At 44.1% G+C, this 23,233-nt stretch overlaps 1 protein-coding gene across 1 annotated transcript in view; it reads right to left on the bottom strand.

The window, feature by feature from the left end:
* Positions 1-23,233, bottom strand: part of LOC143809447 (uncharacterized) — a 64,974-nt gene that overhangs the window by 15,114 nt on the left and 26,627 nt on the right. The window contains exon 4 of the mRNA XM_077292516.1: positions 22,300-22,322. Coding sequence (XP_077148631.1) covers positions 22,300-22,322 — 23 coding nt within the window. The remainder of the gene's footprint in view (positions 1-22,299; positions 22,323-23,233) is intronic.

Genomic DNA, 23,233 nt, shown 5'->3' on the forward strand with positions numbered 1-23,233 from the left:
TTGGATTCTCGCTTTTCGAGGCGGAGGCTTCAGTACCTTGTTAAATGGAAGGGTTATGGCCAGGAGGATAATTCTTGGGTTTTTGCCTCTGATGTCCATGCTGCTGATTTGGTCCGTGCCTTTCATCTGGCTCGTCCTGATCAGCCTGGGGGCTCTGGTGAGGGTTCGGTGACCCCTCTTCAAGGGGGGGTACTATTGTGAATTCTGCTCTTGGGTTCCCTCCGGTGGTTGTTGGTAGTAATGCAGTTGTCCCTGGGTTGCAATCCTGGGCAGGTGTCCCTGCTGATTGCAGCTCTGACTGGGATATTTAGGTGTGCAGGATTCATTAGCCCTTGCCAGTTGTCCATTGTTCTTGGAGGTTTTGCATCTCTGTCTGGTTCCTCCTGCCCTGCTGCCAAATCAGCAAAGATAAGTGTCTGGTTTTGTTTCTACAGCACACATGCTGTGTGCTTTACAATTCAGTACTATTCAATGTTTTTTCTTGTCCAGCTTAGACTGTGTTTGGATATTTCAGTCAAGTTGGATTCTCAGGAGATGCAGATATACATTCCATGTCTTTAGTTAGATGGTGGAATTTTTGTATTATCTGCTGTGGATATTTTTAGGGTTTTAAAACTGACCGCTTAGTATTCTGTCCTATCCTTTCCTATTTTAGCTAGCATGGCCTCTTTTGCTAAATCCTGATTTCTGCCTGCGTGTGTCTTTCCTCTAATACTCACAGTCAATATTTGTGGGGGGCTGCCTATCCTTTGGGGGTTCTGCTCTGAGGCAAGATAGAATTCCCATTTCCATCTATAGGGGTATTTAGTCCTCCGGTTGTGTCGAGGTGTCTAGGATGTGTTAGGTACACCCCACGGCAACTTCTAGTTGCGGTGACAGTTTAGGGTTTGCGGTCAGTACAGGTTCCACCTACTCCTGAGAAAGTCTCATGCGGCTCCAAGGTCACCGGATCATAACAGCCCATGCAGTATATAACACAGCCCACATAGTGTATAACACAGCCCACGTAGTATATAATACAGCCCATGCAGTATATTACACAGCCCATGCAGTATATAACACAGCCCATGTAGTATATAACACAGCCCACGTAGTATATAGCACAGCCCACATAACACAGACAGCCACGTAGTATATAGCTCAGCCACGTAGTATATAGCAGCCACATAGTATATAACACAGCCCATGTAATATATAGCAGAGCCCACATAATATATAGCACAGCCCACGTACTAAATAACACAGGCCACGTAGTATATCACACAGCCCATGCAGTATATAACACAGCCCACGCAGTATATAACACAGCCCACGTACTATATAACACAGGCCACGTAGTATATCACACAGCCCATGCGGTATATAACACTGCCCATGCAGTGTATAACTGTCACGGGGTAATATGGGTAGACTAAGGCTGGTTACCCGGGCCCCTGCGATATCCCTCAGACTAGGGAAAACCCTGTCTGTCCCTCTCCCAGAATTTACACTAATGGTGTGCTTGTCTGCGCCACCAGGCCTGACCCTGACTCCTGTTTCAGCCCTATGCTGAAACCACCACCCGCCACCCAGTGAAGAGACCACACACCAATCCCCACATAAAGCACAGACAGGGTAAACTGAAAAATGCACCACGCCACAGAAACACAGGAAAACACTATAATGTGCACAGGGCAAAACAAATACAAATATAGGAAGGAGAAATATGACAAAGGATAATACACCACCAGATACGATATTTCTACACCAAGACCTTCACTCCAGACCGGAAACACCAGGCACGAGGCACAAGCTATAATCGGCGACGCCCAAAGTCCAGAATGATTATTTAAAGGCCACGGGCGTGACCCAGCCTCCAACCCGATTACCAGCTAGATTAACCCTGGAAACCCTGGATAAAATCTAGCCGGCGCCACTGAGCATATAGTGGACGAATGTGGAATTACCGCTGTCTGACGGATGCCCTAGTGTGAATAGCGTCCGACATGACAGTACCCCGCCTTCTACGAGGGACCCCAGGGCCCTCATGACTTATAGGACCCGGCGTGTCCGGATGGCGGCGTTGAAACATATTGACCGGCCGGTCCGCATGTATGTCCGAAGCTGGTACCCAAGACCTCTCCTCTGGCCCATAACCACGCCAGTGTACCAGGTACTGTAATCTGCAGTGCACAATACGAGAGTCAACCACCTTGGAGACTTCAAACTCCAAATTGCCAGCCACCAAGACTGGAGGTGGCATCGGCGCCGTGTCCACAGAACCCACCACCTTCTTTAAAAGAGATCTGTGGAACACGTTGTGTATTTTATATACCATAGGGAGCTCCAAACGGTAGGCTACCGGGTTAATGATGATGGCGACCCTAAATGGAGCAATAAACCTTGGACCCAATTTCAAGGACGGTACTTTGAGTTTTATGTTTTTTGTGGACAACCACACCCAGTCACCCACACTCAGGTCCGGACCTGGCACACGTCTACTGTCAGCCACTCGTTTGTACCTAGCACCCACGCTCAGCAAGCGCTGTTTCACTCTCCTCCAAACGGATGACAGTTGGGCTCCTAGCCGGTCCTCCTCCGGAACGCCAGCAGAGCCACCCTGACGCAGAGTACAAAATTGAGGATGATACCCGTAAACACAAAAGAACGAGGACTCCCCACACGATTCCTGGCGGTGATTATTAATGACAAACTCAGCCAAAGGAAGGAACGTCGACCACTCCTCCTGGTTGTCAGAAACAAAGCAGCGTAAGTATTGTTCCAAATTCTGGTTCATACGCTTGGTCTGTCCATTTGACTGAGGATGAAACGCCAAAGAATGCGACAACTTGATCCCGAGCTGAGAGCAAAATGCTTTCCAAAACTTTGCCACAAACTGAGTACCCCTATCAGACACTATGTCAGACGGGACCCCGTGAAGTCTGACCACCTCCTGCATAAAAACCTGAGCCAGAGTCTTCGTGTTAGGCAACGAAGGCAAGGACACAAAGTGCGACATCTTTGAAAACCGATCAACAACCACCAAGATGACCGTGTTCCCAGCTGAGGAGGGCAGGTCTGTAATAAAATCCATGGAGATCTCCATCCATGGCCTACTGGGTACCCCTAGAGGATGTAATGAGCCAGCAGGACGGGAGCGAAGCATTTTAGCCCTAGCACACGTGGTACATGCTGATACGTACGAGACCACGTCCTGTCGGATTTTGGGCCACCAAAACCGACGCGACACCAACTCCAAGGTACCCCTAACCCCTGGATGGCCGGCCAGAACAGCATCATGATGCTCACCCAACACCTTTAGGTGAAGATGGAGTGGTACAAATGACTTGTTAATGGGAAGCTCTGGTGGTACTTCCTCCTGAGCCTCGGCAATAGTCAGCCTCAACCTCTGTCGTGAGAGCGGAGACCACTACACCCTTTTGGAGGATGGGTACCAGATCTTCCCAAGGTTCTCCCCCCGGAAAACACCTGGATAAAGCATCTGCCTTAGTGTTCTTAGACCCCGGTCGGTACGTAACAAAAAAGTTGAATCGCGTGAAAAACAATGCCCAGCGAGCCTGCCTGGGGGACAGATGCTTGGCTGACTCTAAATAAAGCAGATTTTTATGGTCGGTGATAACTGTAACCTGGTGGACCAACCCCTCCAAGAAGTGTCGCCATTCCTCAAAAGCCAACTTGATAGCCAACAGCTCCCTGTTGCCGATATCGTAGTTACGTTCGGTGGGCGACAGCTTCTTGGAAAAGTAGGCGCATGTACGCAACTCACCCAAGGATAAGCCTTGTGACAGCACCGCCCCCACTCCTACCTCAGACGCATCGACTTCCACGGTAAATGGTTTTGATATGTCCGGTTGCACCAGAATGGGGGCCGAAGCAAAACTGTTCTTCAGAAATTCGAATGCGCGCACAGCAGCCTCAGGCCAGACGGAGAAATTGGTACCCTTTTTCGTCATGTCAGTAAGCGGTTTAGCAATGGTAGAAAAATCTTTGATAAATTTTCTATAATAATTAGAAAATCCAAGGAACCGCTGGAGTGCTTTTAGGTTATCAGGCCATTCCCAATGCAGCACTGCTTGCACCTTAGCGGCGTCCATTTTAAACCCTGAAGCCGACAAAATATAACCCAAGAAAGGCAACTCCTGAACCGAAAATACACATTTCTTAAGTTTTGCATAGAGCTTATTTTCTCTGAGTAGCTGTAACACCTGCCTACACATGCTCTAAATGAGTATCACGGTCGCATGAATAAATGAGAATGTCGTCTAGGTACACAATAACGAATTTCTCCAGTACATGCGAGAACTAGTGTTGAGCATTCCGATACCGCAAGTATCGGGTATCGGCCGATATTTGCGGTATCGGAATTCCGATACTGAGTTCCGATATTTTTGCGATATCAGGAATCGGGATCGGAATGCATATTCATGTGTAAAATAAAGAATAAAAATAAAAAATAGGGATATACTCACCCTCTGACGCGCCCTGGTAGTAACCTCTGTAACCGGCAGCCTCCGTTCCTAACAATGAGCGAGTGAAGGACCTGCGATGACGTCGCGGTCTTGTGATTGGTCGCGTGAGCGGTCACATGAGCGGTCACGCGACCAATCACAAGCTGCCACGTCATCGAAGGTCCTTCACTCGCTCATTCTTAGGAACGGAGGCTGCCGGTTGCAACGGTTACTACCAGGGCGCGTCAGAGGGTGAGTATATCCCTATTTTTTATTTTTATTCTTTATTTTACACATGAATATGGATCCCAGGGCCTGAAGGAGAGTTTCCTCTCCTTCAAACCCTGGGAACCATCCAGGATCACTTCCGATATTTGTGTCCCATTGACTTGTATTAGTATCGGGTATCGGTATCGGCGATATCCAATATTTTTCAGATATCAGCCGATACAATCCGATACCGATACTTTCAAATATCGGAAGGTATCGCTCAACACTAGCGAGAACACATCATTTATGAAATGTTGAAATACAGCAGGCTCGTTTGTCAACCCAAAAGGCAACACCAAATTTTCAAAATGACCCTCAGGAGTATTAAAAGCCGTCTTCCACTCATCACCTTGATGGACACTTATGAGGTTGTACGCCCCCCTGAGGTCAAGCTTGGAAAACCACTTAGCACCAGCCACCTGGTTGAACAAATCAGGTATCAGTGGCATAGGGTATGGATCACGAACCGTAATCTGGTTTAACTCCCTGAAATCCAGACACGGGCGTAGTCCGCCATCTTTCTTCTTAACGAAGAAGAACCCCGCTGCCACCGGCGAGGACGAAGGCCTGATGTGCCCTTTGCTCAAACTCTCAGTGATGTAGTCTTTTAAAGCTTGCCTCTCAGGACCAGAGATGTTAAACATCCTAGCTTTCGGCAATATGGCCCCTGGTTTAAACCTAAAAGTACAGTCATAGGGGCGATATGGTGGAAATTCTGAGCAACCCTTCTCTGAGAACACATCTGCGAAATCCAGTAGTGACTCAGGAATGCTAGGAGTCACAGCGGACACACATGTGGCCAGGCAATTCTCCTGGCAGAAACCGCTCCACTGAATTATGTCCTGAGTTTTCTAGTCAATCACCGGGTTGTGCATAGACAACCATGGAAAACCCAGAACCATTTGTGCAGGAAGATTACTGAGCACCCTACATGTAACTTGCTCTGAATGTAGGACCCCAATGTGGAGTTTAACCTCAGCCACAAACTCAGTAATCTCCTCCTGGGGAAGTGGAGTAGCATTGATGGTGACCACCCGGATAGGATGAGGCAGTTTTTCGACCGTGAACCTGGCCGTGCGTGCAAACTCCTCATCAATGAGATTAGTGGCCGACCCACTATCCACAAAAACAGGGATTGGCAGCTCTCTGTCAGCGACAATAACTCTGGCAGGGAGCATACATTGAGAGACCATCATGGAGGATATGCATAAGCTCAGATTGGCCTCCTCCACGCCCTCTGAGCTCAGTAGTTTTCCGCTGTTGCGCTTTTCTTAGAAAACAGAGGACAAGCATTAACATAATGCCCTTTTTTACCACAGCAAAAACAGGCTCCCTGCTTCCTGGGTGAGGGGGCTCGATGATGTGACACCCCTGCGATTTGCATTGGCTCCGTGGGCTCACCTGCAGCAACCTCACGTGCACCTACGCCCTCCCCCATAGGCGGTGTCTCTTGCACCCCCTGACACAAACAGCGATCAATGCGGACAACCAAACTCATGGCAGACTCTAGAGAAGCAGGAGTCTCATACATCAGGAGGGCTTGTTTAACCCTTCTCGAAACCCCATGTACAAACCTACTCCGCAGCGCAGGGTCATTCCATTGTGTGTCCACCGCCCAGCGGCGAAATTCAGAACAGTAATCCTCCGCCATTCGCTCCCCCTGATGGAGAGCGCGTATTTTAGATTCTGCTAGAGCCAATCTGTCAGGATCATCATATATGAGTCCAAGAGCAGAAAAAAAATCTCCACTGAGTTAAATGCAGCAGAATCAGATGGTAATGAACATGCCCATGCTTGGGGGTCTCCGTTCAGTAATGACAATACCAGGCCCACACGCTGAGCCACATTACCTGAGGAAATCGGGCGCATACGAAAGTATAATTCGCAAGCTTCACGAAAAACAACAAATTTACTGCGTTCCCCAGCAAACCTCTCAGGTAAAGGGATCTTTGGCTCTGTAACTCTACTTGCAGTCTCAGCTTGCACATTAGTTACTACAAGACCCTGTTGCTGAACGGCCCCCTTCAACTCAGTGACCTGTAAGGACAGCGCCTCCAACTGGCGGGTTATGAAAGTCATGGGATCCATGGCATCCAAAATTTATTTTGGCCGATTATAATGTCACGGGGTAATATGGGTAGACTAAGGCTGGGTACCCGGGCCCCTGCGATATCCCTCAGACTAGGGAAAACCCTGTCTGTCCCTCTCCCAGAATTTACACTAATGGTGTGCTTGTCTGGGCCACCAGGCCTGACCCTGACTCCTGTTTCAGCCCTATGCTGAAACCACCACCCACCACCCAGTGAAGAGACCACACACCAATCCCCAAGTAAAGCACAGACAGGGTAAACTGAAAAACGCACCACGCCGCAGATACACAGGAAAACACTATAATGTGCACAGGGCAAAACAAATACAAATATAGGAAGGAGAAATATGACAAAGGATAATACACCACCAGATACGATATTTCTACACCAAGACCTTCACTCCAGACCGGAAACACCAGGCACGAGGCACAAGCTATAATCGGCGATGCCCAAAGTCCAGAATGATTATTTAAAGGCCACCAACCCGATTACCAGCTAGATTAACCCTGGAAACCCTGGATAAAATCTAGCCGGCGCCACTGAGCATATAGTGGACGAATGTGGAATTACCGCTGTCTGATGGACGCCCTAGTGTGAATAGCGTCTGACATGACAATAACACAGCCCATGCAGTATATAACACAGCCCACACAGTATATAACTCAGCCCATGCAGTATATAACACAGCCCATGTAGTATATAACACAGCCCACGTAGTATATAGCACAGCCCACATAACACAGACAACCACGTAGTTTATAGCACAGCCACATAGTATATAGCAGCCACATAGTATATAACACAGCCCATGTAGTATATAGCACAGCCCACATAATATATAGCACGGCCCACATACTATATAACAAAGGCCACGTAGAATATCACACAGCCCATGCAGTATATAACACAGCCCACGCAGTATATAACACAGCCCATGCAGTATATAACACAACCCATGTAGTATATAACACAGTCCACGTAGTATATAACACAGCCCATGCAGTATATAACACAGCCCACGTCTATATAGCACAGCCCACGTAGTATATAACACAGCCCATGTAGTATACAACACAAGCCACATAGTAAATCACACAGCTCATTCAGTATATAACACTGCCCATGCAGTATATAACACAGCCCACGCAGTATATAGCACAGCTTATGCAGTATATAGCACAGCCCACGTAGTATATAACACAGCCCACATAGTGTATAACACAGCCCATGCAGTATATAACACAGCTCACATAGTTTATAACACAGCCCACATAGTATATAACACAGGCCACGTAGTATATCACACAGCCCATGCAGTGTATAACACAGCCCATGCAGTATATACCACAGCCCACGTAGTATATAGCACAGCTTACATAGTATATAGCACAGCCCACGTAGTATATAACACAGTCCATGTAGTGTAAAACACAGCCCATGCAGTATATAACACAGCCCACATAGTTTATAACACAGCCCATGTAGTATATAACACAGGCCACGTAGTATATCACACAGCCCATGCAGTGTATAACACAGCCCATGCAGTATATAACACAACCCATGCAGTATATAACACAGCCCATGTAGTATATAGCACAGCTTACGTAGTATATAGCACAGCCCACGTAGTATATAACATAGTCCATGTAGTGTATAACACAGCCCATGCAGTATATAACACAGCCCACATAGTTTATAACACAGCCCACGTAGTATATAACACAGGCCACGTAGTATATCACACAGCCCATGCAGTGTATAACACAGCCCATGCAGTATATAACACAGCCCATGCAGTATATAACACAGCCCACGTAGTATATAACACAGGCCACGTAGTATATCACACAGCACATGCAGCGTATAACACAGCCCATGCAGTATATAACACAGCCCATGCAGTATATAACACAGCCTACGTAGTATATAGCACAGCCCACGTAGTATATAACACAGCCCACGCAGTATATAACACAGCCCACGTAGTATATAGCACAGCCCACGTAGTATATAGCACAGCCCACTCAGAATATAACACAGTCCACGTAGTATATAGCAGTGTGGGCATGATATCCCCGTTAAAAAAAATTAAAATAAAAAATAGTTATATACTCACCATCCGGCATCCAGCGAAGCTGTGCCGATGCGCGCGATTCTGCCGCCAGCTTCCATTCAGCTTCCGGCAGGCCACTAACCAATCAGTGACAGGCTTAGTCTGGCCGCGAATTGGCCCCTCCCTACTCTCCTCCAGTCAGTTCCCCCTCACTCCTCCCCTCCAGTCAGTGCCAGTGTGGTGCCCCACCCCGGACCAACTTTTTACTGTTGATGCTGCCTATGCAGCAACAATAGTAAAAAGATATAATGTTAAAAATAATTTAAAAAAATAAAAAATTGTGCTATTCTCACCTTCCGACATCCACCGATGCATGTGATGCTGCTACCAGCTTCCGTTCCCAGTGATGCATTGCAAAATTACCCAGATGACCGCGCATCGGCATAGCTTTGCTGGATGCAAGAGGGTGAGTATATAACAATTTTTTATTTTAATTTTTTTTTAACGTGGATTATGGTGCCCACAATGCTATATACTACGTGGGCTGTGTTATATACTGCGTGGACTGTATTATATACTATGTGGGCTGTGTTATATACTGCTTGGGCTGTGTTATATACTACGTGGGCTGTGCTATATACTACCTGAGCTGTGCTATATACTACGTGGGCTGTGTTATATACTGCATGGGATGTCTTATATACTGCATGTGCTGTGTTATATACTGCATGGGCTGTGTGATATACTACATGGCCTGTATTATATACTATGTGGGCTGTGTTATATATTACGTGGGCTGTGTTATATACTACGTAGGCTGTGTTATATACTACGTGGGCTGTGTTATATACTGCATGGGCTGTGTTACATAGTGCGTGGGCTGTGTTATATATTGCATGGGCTGTGTGATATACTCCATGGCCTATGTTATATACTACATGGGCTGTGTTATATACTATGTGTGCTGTGTTATATACTGCATGGGCTGTGCTATATATTACGTGGGCTGTGCTATATACTATGTGGGCTGGGTTATATACTATGTGGCTGCTATATACTACGTGGCTGTGTTATATACTACGTGGCTGTCTGTGTTATATACTACGTGGCTGTGTTATATACTTTGTGGCTGTGCTATATACTACGTGGCTGCGTCGATGCGTTAGAATCGGGCCACCATCTAGTTCCATCATAATTGCCATTGCAACCCATTATGACGTGAAAAAATACTAGAAAATCCCTAGAGGGAAAAAACTACCTAGCAGTGGGGGTAGGCGCCCTAATGTGAAGCGGTAGGCGCCCCCACTCCGCGGCGACTAGCCCTAGAATCCCTACAAAATCCCTAACTCGGGATAGAATAAAGAAATGTGCCCAAAACTCCCAAACACCCAAAAAAATAGAGAACCAAAAAAAATGAAAAAAATGAAGAAAATGCACAAATTATGAAAAATACGTGAGACAAAATCTCACCAATTATATAGATGTGCCCAAAAGTCGCATAGCAAACATCTATAACTAGAGTAAATTATGCCCCACAAAAATTACATCAGATAAATAAGTAGGACATAAATAGTCTCAATGTAGGTGGATGAGAAATATTTTCTTTCAGGACCTGTCGTTAATAAGAGATGGCTTGATGATGCTAGGGAGGTCTTTTCGGACGTTGAGGGAACGGGGGGCTCGTCATCTACTCCTACTCTGAGAAATTTGTTTTCTGATCGTTTGACTGTCTATAGGAATAATATCAAATCCTGGTGGGAGGTCCAGTCCCTGGACAATTACATTAAACATCGCATTGTACCACGTGGCCTCAGGATTCACCTCTTACCGGCCCCAAGGTGTGTATCCCCCACGTTATTAACTAAGTGGGAGGAGGAATCTATTTAGTCATCTTTACATTTTATGCAGATACTTTTGGATGAGGAGAAGAAAACGTTGGAGAGCTCTTCATCTAAACTCAAAGAACATATTGAGTCAATCTTAAAACACAAGAGTGATCCGGAGTTTAGTAATAGGGAGGAGACTCTAAAAACCGCAGTGGAGAAATTCCACTTGGAAATAAAAGAGAGAAAACATAAGCGGTTTGTTAAGGACTGCTCTGAGTTTAAGGAAAAGAGGGCTTATCCCGCCTTACAAGTCTCTCCAACACCAACTACCGATATATCATCATCAGATATCGACTCCTCAGACCTTGATTCTGCACCTAGGGGCTATTCGGCTACACAATTCGTAAGATCAAGGAACCGTGGTAAGAGAGGTGGGCGAAGATGGCAAACTCAGAGACCAGAAAGGGGATACCAACCCTCTACCTCCTCATCCTCCTCTTTTTTAGAGGATCGGGGGGGAAGTATGTATTACCTGCGGAATCGGAATACCAACAAATGATGATATCCGTGGAAAGCGACAGAAATCAGATCATTAATCTGTCATCTTATCATTTGAAGGATACTGAAAAGCAGGTCTTGAGTAGGGGCCTTACTTTCGTTCCTACAATGAGGTTTGATCCATTTACATGGATCAAGGATCTGGATCTTTTCACAAGGAAGCTTAAATGGAGACGTTTCTTTCAAAAGAACGACCTCCAGAGGTGCCAACAGTTGGGTATCTCTATGGATGACTTGGCTGACTTGGATATACTCACTGAATTGAGTGAGGAAGGGGGTAGACCAGGGGGTGAGGGTCCATTTTCGGACCTGAAACCGATCAGTAAACGGATGCCACCGCCAAACGATTATGGGAGCATCGAGATTTTTCAGAAATTAGTTACTGATGAAATTAATAACATCGTCCCTGGCTTGGACCCTACTCACCCAAACCTGACATTGGCCGAGAGAAAATCACTTAATGATCTCAAAAATAACAACTTGATTGTCATTAAGCCGTTTGATAAAGGTGGAAACATAGTTATTCTGGACCACTCACAATATGTGGACATGTGTAATGCCATTCTATCAGACAACTCATCATATGAGATTCTCAAAAACGATCCTACGATAGGTTTTCTCTCGGAATTAAAAGACATCTTGACCCGGGCCGTTGGGTCCAGGCTTATTTCAAACAATGAGTATAATTTCCTGTTACCCAAGTTCCCAACTGTGGCAACTTTTTACGCACTTCCCAAGGTGCATAAGGGCATTAGTCCCTTAAAGGGACGTCCCATAGTATCTGGGGTGGATGCCCTCTCTCAGAATTCAAGCATTTACCTAGACAAGCTACTAAGGTCCTTTGTGACTGCTTTACCCTCATATATCAGGGATACGAGTGACCTCCTGACTAAATTGGAGGGGATCGTGGTTGAACCGGACACTATCATTGCCTCCATTGATGTGGAGGCACTGTATAGCAGTATCCGCCATCATGATGGTCTTAGAGCTATCAAGTACTTCTTGAGTAGTAGAGGCATTCACTTGGCACCACATAATGCTTTCTTGATTGAACTTCTTGACTTCGTCCTTCAACGTAATTACTTCCTTTTCAACGGAAACTGTTACAACCAGCTCAGGGGCACAGCAATGGGGAGCCCTTGTGCTCCCACATATGCTAATTTGCTCCTAGGCTGGTGGGAGGACATTTTTGTCTTCAGGGACGAGGATGACACATGGTGCCCCAGGATTATTTTCTGGGGCAGATATATTGATAACATCCTCGTCCTGTGGAGAGGTGATGCTGTCTCATTTTCTAACTTCCTGCAGTACTTGAACACCACAGTGGAAGGCCTGTTTTTTACCTTTGAAATAGGTGGTGACAGCATTACTTTTCTGGATGTCTCTATTAAGAGACTTAGTGATGGCTCTCTTGGTACATCTATCTATCGTAAACCATCGGCTACGAATAGCCTTTTGAGATGGGAGAGCCACCACCCATTTCCTTTGAAACGTGGTATCCCCAAGGGACAGTTCCTCCGGTTACGGAGGAACTGTTCTTCCCTGAGTGATTTCAGAACTAGATCAACTGAACTTAAACATCGCTTTAGAGCTAGGGGATACCCTGATGATGTGATCACTTCAGCCTATGATACTGCTTTGGACTCAAACAGGACATCACTTCTGTTACCAAAGATCGTGACTGATTCAACATCTATCACACGCCTAATTGGCACTTTTGATGATCAGTCTAGGAGGGTCTTTGATATCTTTAAGAGACATTGGCAGATTTTGAAGTCCGATCCAGACATAGGCGGTTTTATTACTTCACATCCATCTATTACGTACAGAAGGGGGAGGTCGATTAGGGACAATGTTGTCCAGAGCCATTTTGTGCCTCCTAAGAAACAGGGTACTTGGTTGGACAATAGATCCACCGGTACATTCAGGTGTGGACATTGTTCTTTTTGTAAGCATGTCAACGTTTCCAGTACCTTCAGAAGCTCGACTACCAAAAGGACATTTTCTATGAGACAGTTCGCTAATTGTAGAACTGTGGGCGTGGTGTATCTCTGCACGTGCCCTTGCCCCAAGGATTATGTGGGCAAAACCAAACGCAAACTTCGTGTTCGTATCAGCGAACATCTTGGTGACATTCGGCACTGCAGGGATACACCAATCGCAAGGCATGTTATCCAAGAACATGGAGGTGACCCGAGTTCCCTACAATTCAGAGTTATTGAGGTTATCCCTCCCTCTGTGCGACGAGGTGATTGGGATAAAAAAATAATACAGCGAGAAACAAGATGGATCTATTTATTGAGATCCATGAGCCCTGCGGGCCTCAATGAACAATTGACTTTCACTAGTTTTATCTAAGCCACCTGTCAGGTCCTGTATAATCTGTGCTGTAGCCATGTATATTGATACTATAGTTATTCTTTATCTTATCTTTTTTAATATTGTATAGTTCTACTTCTCTTCTCTCGTTTTTAATTGTCCGTCTTTTTGCTGTGGGTACTTACCTGAGATCATTGGCGTATCATTTTTCATTTGTATGTTTTCCATTATTTTCATAATTACTAGTGTGGACTACCCGGCAGATGTGTTTTTATTTATGTGCAAGGTACTTAGGGTTATCATGTGTGTGGGTTCATTTTTTTCATCCAGCACTATGTCATCTATTGGACACTGTATTATGCACCCCTTTACGCGGATACATGCGCCAATTATTATCGCACAATTAGTGCTTCATTTGGATGTGTGGTGCTTCTGTAGCTCTCTTTTGTAGTTAGCTCTTAAGCTATGCGCCTTGCACTTTTTGTATATTTTGATTGGTGTCGTACTTGCCCGTCTCCGGTGTGCATTCCCATTGTGGTTTTGCACTTGAGTGGACAGCTCATAGGTCTTTTGTGCAAGCGCTAACCATTATGGAGGTTGGCACTTATTTTGTATTCCACCTGTTTATACGGTGCTCCTAGCTAGATGGCGTTATACATTTTGTGACACCACTACATTCTGCGCATGCGCCGGACATCCCTGCGCTTTTCCTGCTTCTAGCTAGATGGCGCTATACATTTTGGGACGCCACTACCTTTTGCGCATGCGCCGGACATCCTGGCGTTTTTCCTAGTATGACACGCAAATCTTGCATTCCATGCTGTATTCGGCGTGCAGATGATGTCATCTCTGGGGGCCGCTCTGAAATCAGCGTGCTCCACATGTTTCCGGGTTGCCTTTGGTTATAAGGTGTTGCATGGTGAGTTTACCACAGCTCCTATCTTTTTGCAGCTACATGTACCCCTGATGAACCCCCGATATACAAAATGGGGGGGAAACGCATCGGGCATTGTTTTGGGGAGACTGCCGCTCAGCGCTTGTTGTGATTGCTAAATTCATCCAGCGGTGCCACAAGGTTGCAACGAGCCTGCAGATGAGTATCAAAATCTGGGTATTTTTTCTCATAAATGGGGATGATTGTGTCCTTTCATAAATAAATATTGCCTCTCTGGGGGCTGCAGGCTTGTTACTCCGTTTTGACATGCTAGTATATAATCTGAATAGTTAGGGTATGATACACTGTTTTATCTACATGCCCTGGGGATTTGCTTTATGTAATATCTGACATGTCACATTGCAATATGCACTTTAAGTATTGATATGCTATTTATATGTCTTGAGCACTTGCTCATTGTTATGGTATAAAAGGTTGCTATAAGCCTGTAGATGAGTATCAAAATCCTGGTATTTTCCTTTTAATGGGGATGATTGAGTCCTTTCATAAGTAATATATTGCCTTCTGGGGCTTCAGGCTTGTGATTCCATTTTGACATATTAGCATATAATCTAAATAGTAAGGGCATTATATATTGTTTCATCCATATGCCCTGAGTATTTGTTCTATTTAATGTTTGACATGTCACATTGCAATATGCACTTTAGATAGTATTGGCATGCTATATTGAGGTTTTTTTGAGCACCTGCTTATTGCTATTAATATTGTGCTATTAATGTTGTAAGAGCGCCTTTTTTCTGATTTTATATGGACAATTTTGATATTTCTCATCCACCTACATTGAGACTATTTATGTCCTACTTATTCATCTGATGTAATTTTTGTGGGGCATAATTTACTCTAGTTATAGATGTTTGCTATGCGACTTTTGGGCACATCTATATAATTGGTGAGATTTTGTCTCACGTTTTTTTCATAATTTGTGCATTTTCTTCATTTTTTTTCATTTTTTTTGGTTCTCTATTTTTTGGGGTGTTTGGGAGTTTTGGGCACATTTCTTTATTCTATCCCGAGTTAGGGATTTTGTAGGGATTCTAGGGCTAGTCGCCGCGGAGTGGGGGCGCCTACCGCTTCACATTAGGGCGCCTACCCCCACTGCTAGGTAGTTTTTTCCCTCTAAGGATTTTCTAGTATTTTTTCAGGGTTCCTTATTTAGGGAATTCTAGGGTCTTTTGAGGGTTAGCCTACGCTGAGTGGGGGCACCTACCGCAGCAAATTAGGGTGCCTACCCCCACTGCTAGGTAGGGCTAAGTGTAGTTATTTCCTAGGATCCAACAGGTACATAACTTGTTGTTTATTTAATTATTTATTTCCTGTTTTTGATAAGAGAGTTTTTTAATGTTGTTTAATAAAAGTTAGATTTTAGGGGTCCTTGGCGTTTAGGTTTTCATATTTATCTAGGATTCCAGGTTATCCTGTTTTGTGGTTTGGTAACCCATTATGACACCATTTTCCTCATGGCAACCAATATGATATGATTGTCTCCATGGAAACCTACTATGACATCATTTTGCCATGCAAACCATTATGACATCATTGTCGCCATGGCAGCTATTATGACATAATCATCACCATGGCAACCATTATGACATCATCATCGCCATGGCAACCAATCATGGCATCATTATCGCCATGGCAACCCATTATGACACAATTTTCACCATGGCAACCATGATGATGTGATTGTCGCCATGGAAACCTACTATGACATCATTTTGCCATGGAAACTTATTATGACATAATTGTCACCATGGCAATAATTATAACATCCTCATTTCCATGGCAACCATATGTTGTTATAGTCGCTGTGGCAACCTTTATGTTGTCATCATCGCCATGGCAACCATTATGACATCATCACCATGGCAACCTATCATAGCATCATTGTCGCCATTTCAATCCATTATGGCATCATTATCGCCATGGCAACCCATTATGACACCTTTTTCACCATGGCAACCATTATGATATGATTGTCGCCATGGAAACCTACTATGAGATCATTTTACCATGGTAACTTATTTTGACATCATTGTCGCCCTGGCAACTGTTATGACATCATTGTCGCCATGGCAACCATTATGACATCATTATTGCCATGACAACTTACCACTGTATCAATGTAACAATAGCAACCCACTATGACATCATCACCATGGCAACCACTATAACATCATTGTCCCCATGGCAACCTATCATAGCATCATTGTTGCCATGGCAGCCCATTATGACACCATTGTCACTATGGCACAATATTATGGCATCATTGTCTTTATGGCAACCCACTATGACATCATCATCGCCATGGAATCCGTTATGACATCATCAGCGCCATGGCAACCCATTATGGCATCATTGTCGCCATGGCAACCCATTATGATACCATTTTCACCATGGCAACCATTTTGATGTGATTGCCGCCATGGAAATCTACTATGACATCACTTTGTTATGGCAACTTATGACATCATTGTCACCATGGCAACCATTAAAACATCATCATTACCATGGCAACCATTATGTTCTCATCGTCGCCATGACAGCCATTATGACATCATAATCGCCATGGCAACCTATCATAGTATCATTGACGCCATGGCAACTCATTATGGCATCGTTATCGCCATGGCAACCCATCATGACACCATTTTCACCATGGCAACCAATAGGTTGTGGTTGTCGCTATGGAAACCTACTATGACATCATTTCGCCATGGTAACTTATCATGACATCATTGTCGCCGTGGCAACTATTATGACATCATTATCGCCATGGCAACCATTATAACATTATCATTGCCATGACAACTTACTACTGTATCAATGTCACAATAACAACCCATTATAATATCATCGTCACCAGGGCAACCACTATAATATCATCGTCCCAATGACAACCCATCATAGCATCATTGTCACCATGACACCCTGTTATGGCATTATTGTCTTTATGGCAACCCATTATGACATCATGATTGCCATGGAGACCATTATGACATCGTCATCGCCATGGCAACCCATTATAACACCATTTTCACCATGGCAACAATTATGATGTGATTGTCTCCATGGAAACCTACTATGACATCATTTCGCCATGGCAACTTATCATGATATCATTGTCGCCATGGCAACCATTATGACATCGTCATCACTATGGCAACCTATTATAGTATCATTGACGCCATGGCAACCCATTATGGCATCGTTATCGCCATGACAACCCATTATGCCACCATTTTCACCATTGCAACCAATATGATGTGATTGCCACAATGGAAACCTACTATGACATCATTTCGCCATGGCAACTTATCATGACATCATTGTCGCCATGGAAACTGTTATGACATCATCATCACCATGGCAACCATTATGACATCACCGTCACCATGGCAACCCATTTTGGCATCATTATTGCCATGGTAACCCATTATGACACCATTTTCACCATGGCAACCATTGTGAAATCACTGTTGCCATGGCAACTATTATGACATCATCACCATGGCAACCATTATAAGATCATCATCGCCATGACAACTTACTATTGTATCAATGTCACAATAACAGCCCATTATGACATCGTCACCATGGCAACCAATATGACATCATCGTCCCCATGGCAACCTTTCATAGCAACATTGTCGCCGTAGCAGCCCATTATGACACCATTGTTACCATGGCAACCATTATGACAACATTGTCGCCATGGCAATCCATTCTGACAACATCGTCACCATGGAACCCTCTTGTCGCATCATTGTGTTTATGGCAACCCATTATATCATCATCGCCATGGAAACCGTTATAATATCATCATCACCATGGCAACGCATTGTGGCATCATCATCGCCATGGCAACCCATTATGACACCATTTTCACCATGGCAACCATTATGACATCATAGTCACCATGGCAACTATTTGACATCATCGCCATGGCAACCAACTATGACATAATTGTCACCATGGCAACCCATTATGACATCAGTCACCATCGCTGCCATTATGACATTATCATCGCCATGACAACCTATTAAGTCATCATTGTCGCCATGGCAACCAATTATGACATTATTGCCATGTAATCCATTATGACATCATAATCACCATTGCAACCTATTATGACATTTTTGCAGCCATGGCAACCTATTATGACAGCATTGTCACCATGTCGACCATTATTACATCTACGTCATGTAAGAGTCATGTCGGTCTGGTAGTCGGGGGCAGGTATATCTCGCCCAGGTATTTGTCCTATGTGAATTAGGCCGCTCAGTATCTTCAGGATACCGAGGGGTTAATAAGTGCAGGAATAAAGGCTGACCAGCTGGAGGTTTCAGGTGTCAGCCTGGGGCACACAGAATGCCTGTCTGTGTGAGACAAACGTGAGTGGGAGCTGTGATCATGCACTGTGTAATGTTAGCTGGGTGGGAGAAGCCCCCCAGTTGTTAGTTAGGAACGTGTTTGTTTAGTTAGTGCCGGACAGGCAAGGATTTATTTTTATGTTTTGTTTTCTGTATTTGCTTTCACTTTAATAAACCTGACCTGAGGTCAGTCAACTTGGAAACCTGCTGTCGCCTCAGAGTTCAATGCACAAACCACGTGACCTTTGACCCCAGCAAAGGCGATCCCGGAGTGTTTTGTCACAGTCACCATATCAATCATTATGACATGGCAATGGCAACTTATTATGACATCTTTGTCTCCATGGCAACCATTATGACATCTTCATCGCCATGGCATCCATTATGACATCGTCGCCTATTATGGCATTATTGTCTCCATAGCAGCCTATTATGGTATCATTGTTGGAATGGCAACACATGACATCATCGTAGCCATGGCAACCATTATGGCATCATCATCACCATGGTAACCTATTATGACATCTTTGTTGCGAAGGCAATCCATTATGAAATCATAGTCGCAATGGCAACCATAATGACATCGTCGCTTTGGGAACCTATTATGGCATTATTTTCTCCATTGCAGCCTATTATGGTATCATTGTTGCCATGGCAACCCATTATGACACCACCATTGCCATGGCAACCATTTTGACATCATCGTCATCATGGCAACTATTATGACATCATTGTCACCATGGCAACCTATTAAGAAATCATTTTTGCCATGGCAGCCATAATGACATTCTCGCCTTGGGAACCTATTATGGCATTATTGTCTCCATGGCAGCCTATTATGGTATCATTGTTCCCATGGCAACCATTATGACATCATCCTCACCATGGCAACCCATTATGGCATCATTGTTGCCATTACAACACCATTGTCACCATGTCAACTACTATGACATCATTATCACCATGGCAGCCTATTATGACATGATTGTTGCCAAGGCAAACATTATGACATCATAGTCGCCATAGCAAGGTATTATGGCATCATTGTTGCCATGGCATCCATTATGACATCATCATCACCATGGCAGCCATTATGACATCATCATCGCTATGGAAGCCATCATTTTGCCATGGCAACTTATTGTGACATCATTGCAGCCATAGCAATCTTTATAACATCATCGTCGCCATGGCAACCATTATGTTGTCATCATCGCCATGGCAACCATTATGACATCATCACCTTGGTAGCCTATTGTGAGATTATTGTCGCCAAGGCAAACATTAGAATATCATCGTCATAGCAAGCTATTATGGCATCATTCTCGCCATGGCAACCATTATGACATCAACGTCTCCATGGCAACCTATCATAACATCTTTGTCTCCATTGCAGCCCATTATGACACCATTGTCACAATGGCAACCATAATGACAAAATTCTCACCAAGGCAATCCATTATGACATCATCGTCACCATGGCACCCTATTATGGCATCATTGTCTTTATGGCAACCCATTATGACATCATCATCGCAATGGCAACCCATTATGACACCAGTTTCACCATGGCAATCATTATGATGTGATTGTCGCCATGGAAAAGTACTATGACATCATTTTGCCATGGCAACTTATTATGACATCATTGTCGCCATGGCAACAATTATAACACCATCATTGCCATGGCAACCATTATGTTATCATTGTCGCCATGGCAACCATTAGGACATCATTGTCACCATGGCATCCATTATGACATTATCATCGCCATGGCAACCCATTTTGGCATCATTATTGCCATGGCAACCCATTAATACACCATTTCACCATGGCAACCATTATAACATCATCGTTGCCATGGCAACCATTATAACATCATCGCCATGACAACTTACTATTATATCAATGTCACAATAGCAACCCATTATGACATCATCGTCACGATGGCAACCACTATGACATCATCGTCCCCATGGCAACCTATCATAGCACAATTGTCGCCATGGCAGCCCATTATGACACCATTGTCACCATGGCAACTATTATGACAGCCTTGTCGCCATGGCAATCCATTATGACACCATCGTCACCGTGAAACCCTACTGTGGCATCATTGTCTTTATGGCAATCCATTATGACATCATCGCCATGGAAACCGTTATGACATCATCATGACCATGACAACCTATTATGGCATCATCATCATCACCATGGCAACCCATTATGACACTATTTTCACCATGGCACCATTATGATGTGATTATTGCCATGGAAACCTACTGTGACATTGTTTTGCCATGGAAAGTTATTATTACATCATTGTCGCCATAGCAACCATTATAGCATCATCATTGCCTTGGCAACCATTACGTTGTCATCATCACCATAGGAACCTATCATAGCATCATTGTCGCCATGGCAACCCATTATGGCATCATTATCGCCATGGAAACCCATTATTACACCATTTTCACCATGGCAACCATTATAATGTGATTGTCGCCATGGAAACCTACTATAACATCATTTCGCCATGGCAGCTTTTCATGATATCATTGTCGCCATGGCAACTATTATGACATAATTATTGCCATGGCAACCATTATAACATCATCATCACAATGACAACTTACTACTGTATCAATGTCGCAATAGCAACCCATTATGACATCATTGTCACCATGGCAACCACTACAACATCATCGTCCCCATGGCAACATATCATAGCACCATTGTCGCCGTTGCAGCCCATTATGACAACATTGTCACCATGGCAATCCATTATGACATCTTCGTCACCATGGCAACCCATTATAGCATCACCATCGCCATGGCAACCCATTATGACACCATTTTCACCATGGCAACCATTATGATGTGATTGACACCATGGAAACCTACTATGACATCATTTTGCCAGGGCAACTTATTATAACATCATTGTCACCATGGCAACCTTTATAACATCATCATCGCCATGACAATCATTATGACATCATTGTCACCATGGCAAACATTTTGACATCATCGTCACCATAGCAGCTATTATGACATCACCATCACCATGGCAACCATTATAACATCATCGTCGCCATGACAGCTTACTATTGTATCAATGTTGCAATAGCAACCCATAATTACATCATCGTCACCATGGCAACCACTATGACATCATGCATTCGGGATATCTTTACAGTGACATACGCTTTGTCAGAAAAGCTACTGCAGTCCATTGACTGGAGTAGAATTTATGGAGTAAGAAACGTCAGCATTTATAATGAATTTCCCAAGGGAGCGTGACCTCACTCTCTGTGTCCTTATCAGCTTCACCAATTTCTGCAAAACTGATTTAAACTGGTCTGAAAATGCCAAAATATGCAAGAAATATGCAGCTTTTTACACACCTGCTCTTTAGATCTTGATAAACCTGTGAAGTAAGCAAGAGAAGTTGGTTACATTTTATAGAATTTTATTACATTTACATCAGTAGTAATAATATAATCTTACATCACACATGACATCTGGGCTCTGCTTTCTGTGCACCAGGAAAAGACCCAAGAATCTAATAAGGGAAAGATTATCCCTCCCAGAATGTAATGCAGCTGGGAACAATACCTCATCCAATCCCTTTCCCTTATGCATAACTTCCAGCCCCTCACCCCCAGTGTATAATATCTGGCCCTTCACCTTTGGTGAACAACATCTGGCCCCATTGCTCCCAGTGTATAACATCTGGCCCCACTGCTCTCAGTGTACAGGTCCTTCTCAAAAAATTAGCATATAGTGTTAAATTTCATTATTTACCATAATGTAATGATTACAATTAAACTTTCATATATTATAGATTCATTATCCACCAACTGAAATTTGTCAGGTCTTTTATTGTTTTAATACTGATGATTTTGGCATACAACTCCTGATAACCCAAAAAACCTGTCTCAATAAATTAGCATATCAAGAAAAGGTTCTCTAAACGACCTATTACCCTAATCTTCTGAATCAACTAATTAACTCTAAACACATGCAAAAGATACCTGAGGCTTTTCAAAACTCCCTGCCTGGTTCATTACTCAAAACCCCCATCATGGGTAAGACTAGCGACCTGACAGATGTCAAGAAGGCCATCATTGACACCCTCAAGCAAGAGGGTAAGACCCAGAAAGAAATTTCTCAACAAATAGGCTGTTCCCAGAGTGCTGTATCAAGGCACCTCAATGGTAAGTCTGTTGGAAGGAAACAATGTGGCAGAAAACGCTGTACAACGAGAAGAGGTGACCGGACCCTGAGGAAGATTGTGGAGAAGGACCGATTCCAGACCTTGGGGAACCTGAGGAAGCA

The sequence above is a fragment of the Ranitomeya variabilis genome, chromosome 2 (assembly GCF_051348905.1).
Source record: "Ranitomeya variabilis isolate aRanVar5 chromosome 2, aRanVar5.hap1, whole genome shotgun sequence".
NCBI lineage: Eukaryota > Metazoa > Chordata > Amphibia > Anura > Dendrobatidae > Ranitomeya > Ranitomeya variabilis.